The sequence below is a fragment of the Rhinatrema bivittatum genome, chromosome 7 (assembly GCF_901001135.1).
Source record: "Rhinatrema bivittatum chromosome 7, aRhiBiv1.1, whole genome shotgun sequence".
In the NCBI taxonomy this organism is placed as follows: Eukaryota; Metazoa; Chordata; class Amphibia; order Gymnophiona; family Rhinatrematidae; genus Rhinatrema; species Rhinatrema bivittatum.
In genome coordinates this window covers 286,166,583-286,186,069 of record NC_042621.1, presented here as the reverse complement: position 1 = coordinate 286,186,069, position 19,487 = coordinate 286,166,583, and the positions used below count along the sequence as shown (strand labels likewise).

The following is a 19,487-nucleotide window of genomic DNA, read 5'->3' as shown; positions in this document are numbered from 1 at the left end:
AAAAAAATTAAAAAAGAAGTGTACTGCTTGGAAACAGATGTCTTCTGCCATCAGTAACATCATACCCTGGTGAATTCAGTACAGCCTCCGTTCTGCAAAACTCCTGAGCTGAGTATATGCCAAACTATTGGGAGTTACTCAGCCTGTGGCTACAAAAGATGTTTGTGCTGACTCAAGGGATATTTCTCTGTGTTCTCTGCAGCTTTACTCACGTGTATAATTTTTGTATATTTTGTAATGCTGCAGAATAGAGGCTTGTAGAATAATTATTATTCAAGAAGAGGTGCTATGAAGATAGAACTGCTTCTGGTTCCATCCGGTGGTGATATACAAGTACTTCAAGCCCTTGAAAAGACTTTCTTTCCTCTTCCCTTTTAGCTTGCACGTTGCCTGAAAAGCTTGTAGTCCGACTACTTGATTTTGCTCTCCCTTTTTTTTTTTTTACCATAAACTTGACTCTTAACTCGGGTTCCCTGTACGTACCTGGATCAGTCCAGACAGTGGGTTATGTCCCCAATCCAGCAGATGGAGTCAGCACAAGCTTTGAGGGGGCGTCACCCTATATACCACTACCCCCTCTGCAGGAGTTCAGTATCTTCTGACTCCAGCAGATGCGAGTAGGGTATCCTGGGTTTCTCCCATTGAGATAGGATTTTCCCTGTGCTTTTCTTACTGATTTTCGACTTTGGCCTCTGCCTATTTGTTTTTTGCTTGGATCAAGTTGTTGTGTTTAAAAAAAAAAAAAAAAACTGAAAAAGTTTACACTTTTGGGGAGCTGGGTTTCCCTTACCCTCTGTGTCCTCTCTCTTGCCTCTGCTGCGTTTTGGACAGGGTAAGTTTGCATTTTGTGTTGTTTCTTTCTTTTGCAGCTCTCCAGTCCTCCGGTGCCGCGCAGGTGTCAGTGGTGCCGACCTCCCCGCGCTGATTTCCTTGCCGGCGGCCATTTTGCAGCTCCTCAGGGGCTGCTGTGGCAGGCAGGCAGGCCGTTTTCGGCGGGTTGTGCGGCCAGGAGGCCCCCCCGCGGCACTTGGAGCCTCCTCCGGCGGGCAGTGCAGGCCGATCGGGCCCCCCCGCGGCGCCGTTTTGCGCTCTCTCGCGGCCCCCCCCGAGGCTAAAGGATTTGATTGAGGCTGTTCTTCACACGCGATCTCCATGCCGCGGCCGTCGCGCTGCTCAGCTGTGGCAGGCAGGCAGGCCGTTTTCGGCGGGTTGTGCGGCCAGGAGGCCCCCCCGCGGCACTTGGAGCTTCCTCCGGCGGGTAGTGCAGGCCGATCGGGCCCCCCCGCGGCGCCGGGGTTGTGTGGCCAGGAGGCCCCCCCGCGGCACTTGGAGCTTCCTCCGGCGGGCAGTGCAGGCCGATCGGGCCCCCCCGCGGCGCCGTTTTGCGCTCTCTCGCGGCCCCCCCCGAGGCTGAAGGATTTGATTGAGGCTGTTCTTCACACGCGATCTCCATGCCGCGGCCATCGCGCTGCTCAGCCTGAGGGGAGCCGGGGCCCCGCATTTCTCGGGACGACATTTGCGCTCGGTGCCCCCCCGGGGGGGAGGGCACCTCGCAGTCCCTCGCCGATTTTTACCTTCCTTTCCAGTTTGCCCGGGCAGCGTGGGCAGGCCCCTCCCCCATTCGTGGCGGGAACGGCGGCCATTTTGCATCCACAGCGCCCTGAGGGGTCTCAGGGAGCGCTGGAGGATAGGGAAGCGGTAGCGGCTTCTCTCCCAACCCTGGTACCGGAACCGGGTCCGCAGGGACAGGGTGCCACGGCCTCTCCTTCGGCCGGGGCCTCCTCGGGCAGGCCGGGGGTTTTTCCCCGGAATTTACTTTGCTTCTGCACAAGGCACATTTGCAGGGGTTGGACGCACCGGCAGGGCCTCCCCCGGCTAAGGTCCCTCGGACGGCGACTGCTTCTCAGGCCCCCCCCCCCCGTCCTGACGGGCGTGGGGGCCCCCAAACACCCCCCCCCCCCCCGGTCCGGGCCCGACCCCTCCCGGGGCCGGTGGGAGCGGCACCAGACCCGGGGGCTCCTGACCCTGATGATACGGACTGGGAGATCCGCGCACGCTTCGCCTCTGCCAGAGGGAAGAGCTGGACGACCTTATCCTGCTGATTCTCCAGGAGCTGGATCTCAACCCGCCGCCTGATCCGCCCGCGCCTGTAGCGCCTGCGGTCGTCACCTCGTCGAAGACGGGGGATCCGGTCCTAGCGGCTTCCCTGAAGGTCGAAAGGGCCATGGAAAAGTTGTATCCCTTGCCGGAAGATTTTCTGGACCTCTTTAGGGTACCAAAAGTGGACTCCGCGGTGTCGACGGTCACGAAGAGGACGACGATCCCAGTGACGGGAGGCGCGGCCCTGCGGGATACACAGGATCGCAAGTTGGAGGTTTTCCTCAAAAAGGTCTTCGAGCGGGCAAGCCTCCTCTGGGTGCAGCAACTTCTCACGTCCCAGGCCCTCCCTCCCGAGGAGGCCGCCCAGTCGGATAGGCTGGAAGCCACGGTGGCGTACGGGGCGGATGCCTCGTACGATCTGTTTCGGGTGCTGGCGCGTTCCATGGTTTCGGTGGTGTCGGCCAGACGTTTGCTGTGGCTTCGCAACTGGGCGGCGGATACGTCCTCCAAGTCGAGTCTAGGCTCCCTGCCTTTCAGGGGTAAGTTCCTCTTCGGAGAGGATTTGGATCAAATCATCAAGCCCCTGGGGTAAAATGCGGTTCATCGTCTACCGGAGGACAGATACCGGTCTTCTACCGGAACTACAGACCGACGGGCTCCAGGCCCTCCGCTCCCAGGTCTCAGCCCTGGTCGCGTTCCTTTCGCGGGCGCCGGCCCGCACGCTCCACCCCCGGGACGGGACTCCCCTCTCCCAAATCCTCGCAAGGATGCCAGGCTCGCCCACTCCGTCGTCCCCAGGATTGGGGGTCGGCGGGCGTTATTCTACAAGGAGTGGGTGCACATCACCTCAGACCAGTGGGTCCTGGACACCATAGAACACAGCTACGCTTTGGAGTTTTGTCCGCGTCCCGCAGGGCCGGTTCATCTTCTCCACCTGCGGATCGGGTCCCGAGCGAAGGGCTGTGCAGTTAACGCTGGACAGGCTCCGGGAGATAGGCACTATTGCGCCCGCGAGGTGGACTTGGGCCATTATTCGATTTACTTCGTGGTGCCAAAGAAGGACGGTTCCTACAGGCCCCTCCTGGATATCAAGGAAGTCAACAAGTCCCTCCGGGGGGTCCGGTTCCGCATGGAAACGCTGCGGTCGGTGATTGCGGCGGTGCATCGGGGGGGAGTTCCTCGCCCCCTGGGATCTGACGGAGGCATACCTGCACATTCCCATCCACCGGGAACATCATTGCCTTCTCAGGTTCAAGATTCTGGACCAGCATTTCCAATTTATAGCCCTCCCATTCGGGTTGGCGACGGCCCCGCGCACTTTTCCCAAGATCATGGTAGTGGTGGCGGCTGCCCTTCGGAAGGAGGGCACTCTAGGCCATCCATATCTGGACGATTGGCTCGTTCGAGCGAAGTCTTTCTGCCACGGCCAGAAGGCGGTGACCAGGGTAGTACAGTTCCGGCGGTCCCTGGAATGGGTGGTGAAGTACAGTTCCGGCAGTCCCTCGAATGGGGGATGAATTTTCCAAGAGCTTCCTCGTGCCCTCGTAGCGCTTGACGCCCGTCTGGGCAAGGTTTTTCTGCGGCAGGACAAGGCGCATTCCTTGCGGGATCACATACGGCGGTTCTCTGCGTTACCAGATCCCACCTCCTGGGACTACCTGCAGCTCCTGGGGGGGATGGTCTCCACCATCGACATGGTCCCTTGGGCGTTTGCGCGCCTCCCGCCGCTACAGCGAGCTCTCCTTTCCCGTTGGAAACCGCCCTCGCAGGACTACCGGGTGACCCTCCCTCTGCCGCAAGTGGCCAGGAACAGTCTGCGCTGGTGGTTGGATCCGGCGAATCTGGCTCGCGGCGTGTCCCGCGCTCTGCCAAATTGGTTGGTAGTCACCAACGACGCCAGTCTCGTCGGCTGGGGGGCAGCCTGCGACCGCAGCTCCACGCAGGGGACGTGGTCCGAGGAAGAGTCGAAATGGTCCATCAATCGTCTGGAGACCAGACAATATTATCGGACAACGCGACCACCGTGGCCTAGATCAACCGACAAGACGGCACTCGCAGCCCGCGGGTCGCGCTCGAGGCAGCGATGTTGATGCAGTGGGCGGAGCGGTTTTCTGGTCCGCCGGGCGGCCTCGCACATCGCAGGGTTGGACAACGTCCGGGCAGATTTCCTCAGTCGTCAACTACTGGATCCCGGGGAATGGTCACTATCCGACGGGGCGATGCAACTGCTTGTCCATCGGTGGGGGACCCCTCACCTGGATCTGATGGCGTCCGCGCACAACGCCAAGGCTCCCCGTCTCTTCAGTCGCCGGAGGGAGCGAGGTGCGGAGGGAGTTGATGCTCTAGTGCTCCCCTGGCCATCCCATCTCCTTCAGAACACCCCGCAGAATAGAGTATCATCAGGGGACTGTGATCTTCGCGGTCCTTCTACAGCTGGTGATCGACAGACCCATCCGACTCGGGCATCTGTCGCGGAACTCTTCTGTCTTGCGGCCTGGCTTTTGAGAGGCGCCGCCTCCGGCGCCGGGGCTACCAGGAGGCGGTACTGTCCACGCTGTTGAGTTCACGAAAGACGACGACGTCGATAGCCTATGTTAGGGGCTGGAAGGTGTTCGAGTTGTGGTTTGCCGGTCAGGACACGGGACCAACTGAGGCTTCTGTTCCTCAGATCCTCCAACTTCTGCAAGCGGGAGTGGACAAGGGGCTCGCCTATAATTCCCTGCGGGTCCAGGTGGCCGCCCTGGTTCGCTATTGTGTGATGGGGATTCTCTACTGCAGCACCCGGGTATTGTTCGATTCCTCAAGGGTATTAAACATCTGCGGTCTCCATTGCGGGATCCTTGTCCCTCCTAGAGTCGAGCCACTGCGTAGTACAACGCTTAAGGATCTCACCCTTAAGGCAGTGTCCCTGGTGGCAATCTGTTCCGCTCGTCGCATATCGGAACTGCAGGCTCTGTCGTGTAGAGAGCCTTATCTGCGTTTTCTCCGACTCTGGAGTTTCCATCCGCACCGTTCCATCTTTTCTCCCGAAGCTGGTGTCTGCATTCCATGTGAATCAGACGGTGGAACTGCCGTCCTTCTCGTGTTTTGAGCCGAAATCTCTACGACTCTTGGAAGTCAAGCGCACTCTGTGTATCTATCTGGAGGCTACGAGTGTGTTCCGGCCGTCGGACCATCTCTTCGTCCTTGGGTCGGGTCCCAAGAACGGGGCCCAGGCCTCGAAGACGACGATTGCCAGATGGCTGAAGGCTGGCATTGCAGCTTCCTACATTGGGGTGGGGCGGACTCCCCCACCTGGCATTGTCGCGCATTCTACACGTGCTCTGGCGGCCTCTTGGGCGGAGGTCCGCTCGCTCTCTTCTCCAGTAATCGGTGGAGCAGCCACCTGGAAATCGTTGCATACGTTCTCAAGGCACTATCGCCTCCATCTCGCCTCTACTGTCTCTGGACATCTTGGCGAACAGGTTCTACGAGCAGGCCTCGCAGGACCCCACCCGATGTAGGGAAGCTTGGGTACATCCCACTGTCTGGACTGATCCAGGTACGTACAGGGAAAAGAAAATTATTATTTACCTGCTAATTTTCGTTCCTGTAGTACCATGGATCAGTCCAGACGCCCACCGCGTCTGGGTGCTCTGCCTGCTCGGTTCTTTTCTGTGGCTGTGTTTTCTTACGGCTTCCGCTCTTACTGCTTTCGCAGTTCCCCACAGGTTGTCTTGCTGTGTTTTTCGCCTTTCCTACCCGTTGGTAGGATCTTTACAGTTCTAGTTCTTATAGGTACCCGGTTGTTGTTGCCGGTTCTTTTTCAACTTGATCCATTAAGGGGTTCGGGTTTTTCTACTCGGGCTTTGATATACTCGATACTGAACTCCTGCAGAGGGGGTAGTGGTATATAGGGTGACGCCCCCTCAAAGCTTGTGCTGACTCCATCTGCTGGATTGGGGACATAACCCACTGTCTGGACTGATCCATGGTACTACAGGAACGAAAATTAGCAGGTAAATAATAATTTTCTTTTCTTCTCTTTTCCCCCTTCCCAGGGCTGTTTAATCTTCGTGGTTCCGATGTGGAGTACAACCCTGTCTTTTTTGCCTACGCTATCATTGGGACAGACACAATCAGGTCTTTACACGTCACTGAATGTATTATAACCAAGTGTGCCAGAGTGCTGTGGCCAGGAGCCAAATATATAAAATGGCCTGTATTTTAAAACCAGACGCTAAAAGGTCGATATTGAAAAGAATTTTTTAGTTACTTGCTTAAAACCCGATGCTTGACCGTTTCCCCCTTGCTGACCACATAAATTTTGTGCACCCAGAATTTATCCAGACAAAAAAGGGCATCGCTGGAGGCATTTCGGGGGCAGGGCTAAATTTAAGCTGGTGGGCACACCTATTGAGCACACTGTGGCTAAATTTGCACCCACAAGCCTGGTCAGCAAAATAGCTGTCCTAATTTCATTTGGGTAAAATGTAACATGTAACTTTATCTGCGTATATTTGTGAGCATCCTATCCATGTAAGTCCCGCTGAACATCAGTGAAAAGTCACTCACAGGACTTTATGCGGATAAATTTGCCACTGGCTGGCCCTCTGGATATCGACCTCTTGGTGACTTTGGTTTGTGGTCCTGCTTCAGTTCGAATGTCTCTCTGGATGATGTGACTACAATGATACCTCCTGTCGATGGGCAGCCCAGAAACCTGGCAGAGAGATTGAGACCGCATTGTTTATCATACACTTGTGAGTTCAAAGCGTAGGAAATTACAGCGAGCAATGTGTCTCTCACTTCAAATCTGGCTAAGGTTATTCATGGTGAAAGAAATTTTAAAAAGATTTTAGAAAAGCTTCAGAATTTATTTTTTTTTTATTACCGAAAGCTTCATTGTAAAAGGCCTTGATTTAGACCAGTGTTTCCCAGCCAGTGTGCCTTCAGGCATGATCAGGTGAGCCACGGCCAAGTCACCACTGCCAGCACCTGGGCTCTACTCGCAGCACAGGACCCACCAGCAGTGGCTCTTCAATGTGCAGGAACTCCTTTCTGAGAACATGTGTAATCAGACGTGCCTCCTCGTCCAGGGTGCGGCATGATCCCCGGAGTGTGGTAATTAATGAACAGCATGCAGGGCACAGATATCTGGCACCTGCTTTGTGCAGCACATTCACACTCAGGCGGATTTTAAATGCCCTGCTCACGTAAATCCGGCCGGATTTACGCAAGCAGGGCCCTCGCGCGCTGGCGCGCCTATTTTGCATAGGCCGCTGGTGCGCGCAGAGCCCCGGGACGTGCGTAAGTCCCGGGGCTTTTTTAAGGGGGCTTGTCGGGGGTGTCGTCAAATGATGTGGAGTTTCGGGGGCGTGACACGGCGTTTGGGGGGCGGGCCCGGGGGCGTGGTTTCGGCCCAGGGACGTGACCGCGCCCTCCGGAACAGCCCCCAGGTCGGGTCTTGGTGCGCCAGCAGCCACGCTGGCACATGCGGATTTACGTCTGACTCCGGCAGGCGTAAATCCATGGATAAAGGTGGGGGGGGGTTTAGATAGGGCCGGGGGGGGTGGGTTAGGGAGGGGAAGGTGAGGGGAGGGCGAAAGAAAGTTCCCTCCGAGGCTGCTTCGATTTCGGAGTGGCGTCGGAGGGAACGGAGGCAGGCTGCGCGGCTCGGCGCACACAGGCTGCCCAAAATCGGCAGCCTTGCACACGCCGATCGCGGATTTTATAAGATACGCGCGGCTACGCACGTATCTTATAAAATCCAGCGTACTTTTGTTTGCGCCTGGTGCGCGAACAAAAGTACGCGATTGCGCTATTTTTTAAAATCTACCCCTCTGTACATCCTCCTCTTCTCCCTTCCTGAGTCTTTTCCTTGGCGTTCTTTCAGCCTTTTGTCCTATCCCCAGGCTGAGTGAGATGGGGGGACAGTGTGCACTGAGCACTGGGTGTGATTTTCTCCAATTGTTGGGAGCAGCAGCAGCAGCAGCAGCAGCACAGGAGTTCTGGCAGCCCCATGTAGCAGCCAAGGTAACTGAGCCAGCTGCTTGCATCACATCGTCTTCTCCTTTCTCCTGCACTTGTGTATCCTGTAGCGGGAGCTGGTCCATTGTGACGCGGTCACCTGTGTTTCAACCCCTCCCTCCCTTCATTTTAAAATTTGGAAAAGAGATTGCTGGGGCTTTCAGTATTTTTCTAGGTCTGCTATTGACTATATGAGCCCTCTGTGTCTGCACTGCCTGCTCCATGGAGGCTGGTGTGCCATACATTTTGTTTATAAAGTAGGTTTGCATTAGGCTGGAAAGGGTTGGGAAACACTGATTTAGACCAATGTACTTCCTTACAAAGAGAAATTACTGCTGAAAATTAATACACCATCTGTGTATTTATTTAAAATATTTATTACCTGCTTCTCTTCTGATGTAATGCATATTCTTTCATTAGGTTTTCCTTTAAGATTTTGTACAAGGAGGTTGCACAGTGAGGGGTAGAGTGGGAGTTCAGTTGGGGGTCTTGGGCTTACCTGTGTTTTTGCTGCCCACACTGTGCTATGTTGCCAGCCAAAATCCAAATTTAAATCCCCTTTCAAAAGGGGAGAGAGACTATGGCGCAGTATCTTGTTGATTGTCTCTTCCCTCAGGCTGTTTATTGATGGGAACCGCATGGCAGACTCCAGCGTCAGGTTGCATCTGCTGCTCGACTCTCATCCAGCTGCCGAGGAAAAAGTGCAAGTGGAGCCGTATGGCAAGGTGCTGGGCGTGCTGCAGACCATCTGTGCAGGGCTAGCACCGAAGGAGAAAGTCTGGCTCAGCGAGAGAGCCAGCCACGCTCTGATTGGCACCGTCCCTAAGGTTTGTGTCGCCTCTGGAGCAGTCGCTGATATTTGAGGAAAAGAGAATGGGCAAGCTGTGGATTCCACACTAGGTGTTCATTTCAATTCAGCTGCCCTTTGTATACAATTTTTGCAGGTTCCAATAGTTTTGGAAACTTCTTGGGGCAACAATGGGGCCTCTGAACTTGGTTTCTGTACAATCTGCAGCAGCACTGGAATATTTTCCAAAAAGGCACTGGTATACCCTGACTCTCATAATTATTCAGAATTGAGTTTAGAATTTGAAGAAGGTATTCATTCTCTTTTATTTCTGTTCTAACATCATGATTGAATTTGGGTATTTTGTTATGGGTTTTTTTCTAATTTGTCATGTTAGCAGCTCACTGACTTTATTTGCAAATTCAAAACTTTATTTTTCAGTCCACGTACCTTGTTGTGCTCCCTTTTCCATGTTGAGCAGATTATTTGCTACTTTAAATGGAACTAGAGGTGAACGAGCATCAGTTTGCCAGACTGACTCTGGAGCCACTATTGTGGTTTAAATAAACTCTTAAAGCCAGCAGCTGAAAGAAACTCCTTTTATTAAATACAAACCTATAGCATAATAAGACACGTCTTATGGAGAGAACAACAAGTCACCATACAGTAAAACAGGATCAGTTCTTTCAGAGATAAATTACTGATAACCAGGCATTGAAAAGGGTCCACACTTCTACTTTCTAAACTAATGACTGTTTGTTTTCATAACATATTCCTAACTGGTTAACCTTAACACAACATTATAATTATTCCTTTAATAGGATTACATTATAATTCTACCTCATGTATATTTTAATGAAGTTAGGGTTCTTGTAAATCAAGTGATTTCTTATAAATTGAGCCCAGAGTGAGAAATGCAACTTAAAACTATGCTCATATCTTTATGGACCTTTGACCTATATGCTAGCATTTCAGCATATTTTGTCATGTAGTGTATATTCACAGTACAGTAATAATAGTATCTCAAAAAAGATATAGTTGCAATGGAGAAGGTACAGAGAAGGGCAACCAAAATGATAAAGGGGATGGAACAGCTCCCCTATGAGGAAAGGCTGAAGAGGTTAGGGCTGTTCAGCTTGGAGAAGAGACGGCTGAGGGGGGATATCATAGAGGTCTTTAAGATCATGAGAGGTCTTGAACGAGTAGATGTGACTCGGTTATTTACACTTTCGAATAATAGAAGGACTAGGGGGCATTCCATGAAGTTAGCAAGTAGCACATTTAAGACTAATCGGAGAAAATTCTTTTTCACTCAACGCACAATAAATCTCTGGAATTTGTTGCCAGAGGATGTGGTTAGTGCAGTTAGTGTAGCTGGGTTCAAAAAAGGTTTGGATAAGTTCTTGGAAGAGAAGTCCATTAACTGCTATTAATCAAGTTTACTTAGGGAATAGTCACTGCTATTAATTGCATCAGTAGCATGGGATCTTCTAGGTGTTTGGGTAATTGCCAGGTTCTTGTGGCCTGGTTTGGCCTCTGTTGGAAACAGGATGCTGGGCTTGATGGACCCTTGGTCTGACCCAGCATGGCAATTTCTTATGTTCTTATGTTCTTATGTTCTTAAGGAACAAACATTTTTGAAATACCCCAACACCACTTTTCCCAGAGCGGTGACAAAGTTGTGCACAAAGGAGACATATTTTCATATTCAGATTCTTTGCTTGTTTTCATCAGGATGATCAAACAGGAAAATCTGGAGGAAATGTATCCGAGAGAGTGGAAAGAATTCAACTATATTTGTTGTTTTTAATGTCCATAAATGTGTTTTAGTAGAGATGATTGAACATCATGTTAAGGAAGAATCTAATGCAGTCTCAAAAGAGCTCTTGTAGATTGCCGCTGGATAATTCTTAATGTGGGTTCAATAAAAGCTATCAGAGTCTGCAAAGGAATCCATATCTCTTCAGGACCCATATTTCCACTAGAAGTCTGTACCACAATATCTTGTTAACGAGAGATTTTAAGTAATGCTGACCTGGCATTTAAGAATTCCTCCAGGACTTGCTCAAAATATACCTCTTCCCCTCGCTCCTGATAATTTTTCTAAGTTGGAGGGAAGGAAGACGGGAGTACCCCGGCAAGTGTGCACCCCTCATCCCACTCATTCTCCTCCTCCTCCCCATCCTGTCCCTCCAGCCTGCCTAGCTGCAGTTTTCTTACATCCTCCTCCAGTCTCTCCCTACATCAGCCCTTTCACTCTCCTCCTCTTTCACCCAGTGCCCATAACCCTTTCATGATCCTTCTTTGTCTTCTTTCCCCCTTAAGAACATAAGAAATTGCCATACTGGGTCAGACCAAGGGTCCATCAAGCCCAGCATCCTGTTTCCAACAGTGGCCAATCCAGGCCACAAGAACCTGGCAATCACCCAAACACCAAGAAAATCCCATGCTACTGATGCCAGTAATAGCAGTGGCTATTCCCTAAGTAAACTTGATTAATAGCAATTAATGCACAATTAAGCTCTGGAATTTGTTGCCAGAGGATGTGGTTAGTGCAGTTAGTGTAGCTGGGCTCAAAAAAGGTTTGGATAAGTTCTTGGAGGAGAAGTCCATTGAGTGAAAGAATTCTCTCCGATTAGTCTTAAATGTGCTACTTGCTAACTTCATGGAATGCCCCCTAGACCTTCTATTATCCAAAAGTGTAAATACCAGACTCACATCTACTCGGTCAAGACCTCTCATGATCTTAAAGACCTCTATCATATCCCACCTCAGCCTTCTCTTTTCCAAGCTGAATAGCCCTAACCTCTTCAGCCTTTCCTCATAGGGGAGCTGTTCCATCCCTTTTATTATACCAGATCAGGACTAGAGACCCTGCCAATCAAGATCAAAGATGCCATCTCCTCACCAGCTGAGAAAATCCACTTGCATGAAGGTGAAACCTTGCCATAAATAAAAGAAGGCTGTGGCATATTTATTACATTTCTGTGATGTTTTTATCTGGTCGATGTTTTAAGAGGACACTATTCACTGACATGCGTTCTAGAAATGGGTGGTAAAATACTGGCCGCAAGAGTTTCTGAATGCCTAAAATCAGATGTCCAAGAGGAGCTGCAGCCACTACAGTGCTGAGAGAAGTTTCTGTGGCCCAGAGCTGCCTTGGTATTTGGATGCACAAAAGAAGAGAAGCTGTAGGAGATGGGAGAATAGGAGGGGAAAAGGAAAAGGGAAGAAGATAAGTTGGAGAAGGAGTGGAGAGAATAAAAAAGCAAAAAAAAAAAAAGACTAAAATATGAGCATAAAATAATTCTTTACCCATTCATATAAAGGAAAGGCAATAAATGAGTTGTTCAGAAATAACCCATTTCAACTGCTAGGCAGGTAATGAATACAATGGAAAAAAAACCATTTTGAATTGTCTGTATGTGAATACCAGAAGTCTTAAAATAAAATCAGTTTGGAGAGTTGTAATCTATGGCACTGAATAAAATAGAGACATAATGGGCATCTCAGAGACCTAGTGAAAGGTGAATCAATGGGACACACTGATACCAGAGTGCAAATTTTCTCGAAATGTTAGGCCAGGTCAGATTGGAGGAAAGGTGGTGCTATATGCTAGGTTTGGCATAGAGTCAAACAGGATAAAAGTCTGCAGGAGTCAAAATACTCTAGAATCTCTATGGATAGAAATTCCATGTATGATGGAGGAGAATAAAGTGGGGGTTTACTGTTGTCCGCTTAGGCAAAATGTAGAGACATAGTGAAATGCTAACAGAAATTAGGAAAGCTAACAAATTAAGCAGCACAATTAGAATAGGAGATTTCAATTAACCCAATATTGGTTAGGTAAATGTTTCATTGGAACATGCCAGGGAGATAAAGTTTCTAAAATGCCATTAATGACTGCTTTATGGAGAAACTGGTTCTGGAACTGACAAGAGGGAGGGACTACTCTAGATCTAATCCTTGCTGCAACTCAGGATCTGATGCAAATTTTTGTGTTCCCTGGATTTGTCAGAGGCCTATTTGCATATTCCTATTCAGGAGCAGGATCAGAGTTATCTGCGGTTCTGTTTCCTGTGGGAACATTTTCAGTTCTGGGCATTACCCTTTGGACTGGCGATGGCCACACGATTTTCATCAAGGTAATAGTTGTAACTGTGGCGCTCAAGCGTGAGGGGATCATGGTCCACCTGTATCTTGACAATTGGCTAATCCAGGCACCATCCCTTCTTAGGCGATTCACTTTACTCATTGAGTGGTTCAAGTCTTAGAAGACTTTGGTTGGGTGGACAATTTTTCCGAAAGTACTCTTCATCCTACTTAGTCCCTGGAGTATTTGACAGCGAGATTCAGTACTGAGTTAATGCAAGTATTTCTTACAGATGAGAGAGTGTGCAGGATACTCCTCCAGATGCAGAGATTCCCCTCCGCTTGGGACCAATGGCGGCGACTTTAGACTTAGTTCCATAGGCACAGGCTCACATGCGCCCTCTTCAGGCATCTCTGCTGATGCAATGGTCTCTGAAGAAACCGAACCCCATAATCTTGGGACTGCAGAGTCCACCAGTGCACGAGAGTCTCTTCACTGGTGGTCGATCCCATCGCATCTGTTGAAGGGAGTCAGTCTGGTCACATCGTCCTAGTTCTTGGTAACAGATGCAAATCTCTTGGGTTAGGGGACTCATTGTCAGGACCAAGTAATTCAGGGTCGCTGGACTCCAGAGGAGGCTTCATGTTCCATTAATTGGAGACCAGAACCATACTTTTAGCTCTTATCCACTTTCTTCCTTTGTTTCAGGGGAAGTCTGTTTGAGTCCTCTTGGACAACCCAACCGCTGTAACATATTTTTATTTATTTATTTAGCATTTTTCTATACCGACTTTCCAATAACAGAATTATTGATCAATTCGGTTTACATTCTAAACAATAACAATGACAAGTAAATGTCTTACAATGAACAGGTCGAATTAACTTGGATTACGATATATGTGAATCAAGTGGGAACCAGGAGTCGGGGGGTCTCAGCAGAGATATTGCTCCTTTTCCCTTGGGTGGAGAAGCATCTGTGGCTGCTCCCAGCATCACATATCGCTGGACAAGAAAGTTTGCAGGCTGATTTCCTCAGTCAAAACCTGTTGGACCCTAGGAAACAGGAGTTAAACTTGGAGATTTTTCTCCGGATCTGTCATAGGTGGGGTCTCCCGCTGGGGATGGCAACCCATTGGATTGCGAAACTGGACTGTTTCTTCAGACAGTGAAGAGAATAGAGGTCAATGGGAATCAATGCCCTAGTGTACAGCCTTGGCTGTCAGGGGAGCTACTGTATGTCTTTTCTCCATGAGCTGTCATAGGTAGTTTACTGAGGAGGATAGAACTTGAGTACAATCAGGTCATTCTGGTGGCGCTGGATTGACTCTGCAAGCTGTGGTACGCAGATTTCATGTGCCTGCAACTGGACTGGTCCTTGCTGTTTCTGATGTCATGGAATCTTCTGGTTCATGATCCAGTGGTTATGGAGGATCTGGCTCCATTTTGTCTTGAACAGAAATGGTTCTTCAAGAAGAGATATTTTTCTTCCGTGATTTCAACCCTGTTGAAGTCACAGAAATGGTCCACTTCTTTGGCTTATGTTCACATCTGGTAGCTGTTTGAGAAGTTTTGTGAGTCCAGGTTGGAGTCCCCATGGCGGGCTGTGGTGCCATATATTTTGGTGTTCATCCAAGGTGGACTGGATAAGGGAATGGCTTTGAAATCTTTGAAGGTGCATGTAGTGGCTATTTCATGCTACTGGGGATAATTGGGTGGTGTTTCCATTGTGGCTCCAATAGATATTTTTGAGGTGTTGAAGTGGCTGTGGACAACTTTTCAGCCCATTGTGCCTCCTTGGGATCTTAATTTGGTTCTGAAGGCCTGGCAGAGGCCTTTTTGAACCTTTGAGATAGATTTCCTTGAAGAATCTGTCATTGAAAGCGTTTTTTCTGGCGACTATCTGTTCCACACGTTGAGTCTTGGAGCTCCAAGCTTTGTCTTGTTGAGATCCATTTCTGGAGATTTCATCAGATGCACTGGCTTTCCATCCAGTGCCGTCTTTTCTCCCCAAGGACATTTCTGCTTTTCATATCAAATCAGTCGATTTACCTCCTAACCTTTTCCTGGGAGGAATGTGAGCCTGAGTATCGTGTACTCAGGTGTTTGTGTGTCCACATGTTGCTTTTCCATTGCTTGGAGATAACTAATGGTTTCTGTAAGTCGGACAGACTATTTCTTCTGTTTGGTGGTCTACATAAGGGGGAGACGACTTGGAAGGCTAGTCTGGCTCGCTGGATATGGGAGGCTATTGTTCCCTGTACGTACCAGGATCAGTCCAGACAGTAGGGTTATGTCTCCCTTCCAGCAGGTGGAGTCAGAGGTCAAAGTTCTAAGCACCCTCCGTATCCCAGGGTGCCTCCTGCGATCCTCCAGTATTCCTCTGACTCCAGCAGGTGAAGGAATACATCCCCTGCGGTCCTGTTATTTTAGTCAGCTGAGTAAATTTATCTTTATTTGCAGTAGAGGGATTTATGATTTTTGACTTATCGTTGATCTTCTCTGCATAACTTTCTGAAGCATTATCACTTAGTTGTCCTGGCATGGGAAGAAACAGTTTACAGTGTGGGGGTTCTACAAGCAGCCCTCACTTTTGTCCATTCAAATAAGTAGAGCTTTAGTATTTTCCACTTGTTAAGGGTTGGACTGGTGTAGCAGAAGGAGATGGAAGGAGAAATTTTCTTACCTGCTAATTTCCTTTCCATAGTCCTGCTTCACCAATCCAGGACCCACCTGGGAAGCTCAGCTGTCTTTCTTTGGATTCTTTGCAGACTATGCTAATTGGGATACTCTAGGTCATGTATTTGATTCTTTGTTGTGTTTACTTCCCCTTTGCTTTTGCAGGCTGCAGGGAAGCATCTTCTCAGGTTTCTTGTTGTGAATTGGTTTTGTTTGCTTTTATGGAGTCTGATGTGAAGCTTTGTCAGAAGGATACTGGATTTCTGCTGTTGGCACCACCCATAAGTAGTGGCTGTGATGTCACTGAGGGAAAACAATATTGTCTGTCTCCATCTGCTGGTAGGGGGAAGCAACCCACTTATTAAGGTCTAGAATGTTGTAGCAGAACTAATAGAAAGGAAATTATCAGGTAAGAAAATTTCTCATTAAGTAGTGTACAAGATAAAGACACAAGGCAGTGTATATTTCACAAAATTAATGCTTGCATTTCTGTTACAGGCACACAGATTGCTCACGACATACACGCCTGTTTGTTTAGCAAAAGCAGTGAAAAATGCAACAGAAATTGAAGGCATGAAGAGAGCGCACGTAAGTACAGTCTTATGCTGGCTTTAAGCCGGCTCTACTGTAAAAGTACTTTTCAGAGCTGGAGGTTATTTTTATTGGCTGTTCTTATAACCAGCACAGTTAATATGTTGCAAGAAGTATTAATGGATGGTCTATGCCGGGTTTCCTTTGGAAAGGTGGCAGAACTCCTCATTTTGTCTGTCTTAATGAGTTTCTTTTGTATTGGTGGAATGGCATGTAGTCTGGTAGCTCTGCCAGCTTTGAGTTGAGATGGTGAATGATATGAGTTCTGGGTTCTGGGATGGCAGTGCCAGGAACATAAGTACATTTCCTCTGGGAGCTGATTTGCCCGAGGGCTGGTTGACTTGGCTGTGGGTGCCCCTGCTGTATTGGCTTCAGCATGGTCGTATGGGTCTTCTATAGCTTTATCCTGTGGAAAGCTGACCTCCCCTCAGCTTGTAACAATGCATATAGAGACCCTAAATTACTGGAAAGGATGATTCTCACTTTTTGAAAAAGATGCACATGAAATGATTTAACAAATCTAGTGCTTGAAATAAATTAAAGTTGTAGTGCTACAGTCTATACTTGCATGCACATTCCCACGCCTTAGGACTCCTTGGTCATGGCTTTTATGGGCCTTGCCTTGAAAAGTTTGGCTTTCCTGTCCCAACTCTGCTGTAATAACAATGATTGCACTCAGGGCCTATGTAATGGTGACACCCCTCCCCTCAACCAATTGAGTTTCTGGACTTTAGGCTACCTCCTTGAGATCTTGAAAACTAAACTCAGCAATCGTGATTCCCCCACCGCACCTTTCCCAGAATAAGATCATGCCATACCGGGTCAGACCAAGGTCCATTGAATGCAGCATAATGGCTCCAATAATGGCCAGTCCGGATCACAAGTACTCATTTGACACCAAATATCTGACCTATTTCGTGAATCACCTACCAGGGATAAGCACTGGCTTTCCCAAATCTAGCTGGCTAATACCGTATTTCCCCGAAAATAAAACCTACCAGAAAATAAGCCCTAGCATGGTTTTTCAGGATTTTTGAGGATGCTCAAAATATAAGCCCTAGTTACAGTTCATAAAAAAAGTCAATTTAAATAGTGTCCAGGCAGCTATATATGTAAAAAAGTAAAATCAATTGGCAATAGAAGGCAGCAGGACAGATAGATCCTTCACCAAGGAAAGCAGACACCCCCAAAATAATCACACTCAAAAGACCCCACGAGACCCAAAACAATAAGGATTAGCAAGTGCCAAGCTCTCACACACAGATCGGGTAGTCCCTCCTGCATCACTCTACTCCCGAGCCCATTATATTAGAGCATTGTGGCTGCTTCCAGTCACCGGGGGAGCCAACTGCTACACTTGGCTGCAGTGGAACGCGGAAGAGAGCAGCTGGAACGCCAAGGGACCTGACAGCACGCAACACACTTGTGACGGGAGTGACACCAGCAGGACTACCCGATCTGTGTGTGAGAGTCAGGCACTTGCTAATCCTTATTGTTTTGGGTCTCGTGGGGTCTTTTGAGTGCGATTATTTTGGGGGTGTCTGCTTTCCTTGGTGAAGGATCTATCTGTCCTGCTGCATTCTGTTGCCAGTTGATTTTACTTTTTTACATATATAACTGCATGGACACTATTTCCACATCCCAGGCAACATGCATGAAAGACCCATTCTCACTGGCCAGACTTGCCATCAGGGCTGTTGTATGCTGGCAGGGGTCATAACTATAGAAGCAGCGGCCATTTTCTTTCTCTCATCCCCGATCACAGGAGTCTCAGCCTGAACCATGGAATTTGGATTTTTAGATTTAATGTCTCAACCCCTTGCTCAAGGTGAGTTACAATTCAGGTGCAATAGGTAAGCCCAAGTTTACAAGGATTTGAACCCTGGATTCTCTGGTTCTCAGCCCACTGCTCTATCCACCGGGCCATGCCTCCATTCCATAGCTTTGCAGAAGTTGTTGGATATACAAGATTGGGTAGTAGCAAGTTTTATCATGGTATGCACACGTAAGACATGACGTGAATGAACACTTAATCAAGTGTTAATTAATCAGATTTACTTAGGGAATAGCCACTGCTATTAATTGCATCAGTAGCATGGGATCTTCTTAGTGTTTGGGTACTTGCCAGGTTCTTGTGACCTGGTTTGGCCTCTGTTGGAAACAGGATGCTGGGCTTGATGGACCCTTGGTCTGACCCAGCATGGCAATTTCTTATGTTCTTATTGAGAGTCGTTTTCTCAATTTGGGAAACTGACTGGGTAGGAGTATGGGGTCAGAATGGAGCTTTCTTGGATTTCCTGCTTTTTGCATTAACTTGGTGGTTGGCATTAAACCAGAGACTTGTCTTGGATTTATGTCATCTTCTCTTTCCTCTTGGTGTAGGTTAAAGATGCCGTTGCACTGTGTGAACTTTTTAATTGGCTGGAGAAAGAGGTATTGGATATATTTTTCTCTCTCCTTTGACATATGGCTGGTTTTTATTCTTCAGTAAAAAAAAGGAAACAAACACACATTAATTTGCCTGCTACCTTTTCCTTTAAGCCAACACATTCTGTGGGAAAACAAGAGCTTTTGTCTCCTGGGGTACCTTTAGTTTGGGATTCTTCAGCAGTATTTTGCATTGTTGGCTCTCTCCATGCCCAATTGACTTGAGGCATTTTTAATGTGGAGGCTGTGGGTTAAACAACCTTCAGGATTCTCACTTGCTAAATGAGAGGGAGCTGCTGTGGCCCGGTGCAGGCTCCTGTTACCAGTCACGATTCAGGGGGGACTAGGAGGAGACTAGAGCAGTGATTCCCAAAACCGTCCTGGGGAGATACTCTAGCCACTCAGGTTTACAGGATATCCACAATGAATATGCATAACAGAAATTTGCATGCCGTGGTGGCATGCAAATCTATCTCATGCATATTTATTTATTTAGCCATTTTATATATCGTCGTTCCAAGAGAAGATCACAATGGTTTACATCCTGACATAAGTATTAAAGGAACCAATTGCATTCATTTGAAGTGTTCATATTTCATACAATGTAGGAGTAAGACACAAATTTAGGCGAAAGACACATACATTGACTGAGGCGGCCAGGTGATGGAGAGGTATGATGGGTGAGGGAAGAATTATGCCAAAAGGTGCTGGAGGGATGTAAAGAAGGGAGTTTAGAGAAGAAGTATCTGATACATTTATTTGGGGTGGGTTGGAAGGAAAGAGGTGATGAGTTCTTTAGAAAGG

At 48.6% G+C, this 19,487-nt stretch overlaps 1 protein-coding gene across 1 annotated transcript in view; it reads left to right on the top strand.

The window, feature by feature from the left end:
* The window catches only part of XPNPEP1 (X-prolyl aminopeptidase 1), a 139,379-nt gene that overhangs the window by 73,952 nt on the left and 45,940 nt on the right, over positions 1 to 19,487 (top strand). Inside the window, exons 8-11 of the mRNA XM_029610346.1 lie at positions 6,141 to 6,222; positions 8,726 to 8,936; positions 16,164 to 16,253; positions 18,639 to 18,689. Of these exons, the coding sequence (XP_029466206.1) occupies positions 6,141 to 6,222; positions 8,726 to 8,936; positions 16,164 to 16,253; positions 18,639 to 18,689 (434 nt within the window). The remainder of the gene's footprint in view (positions 1 to 6,140; positions 6,223 to 8,725; positions 8,937 to 16,163; positions 16,254 to 18,638; positions 18,690 to 19,487) is intronic.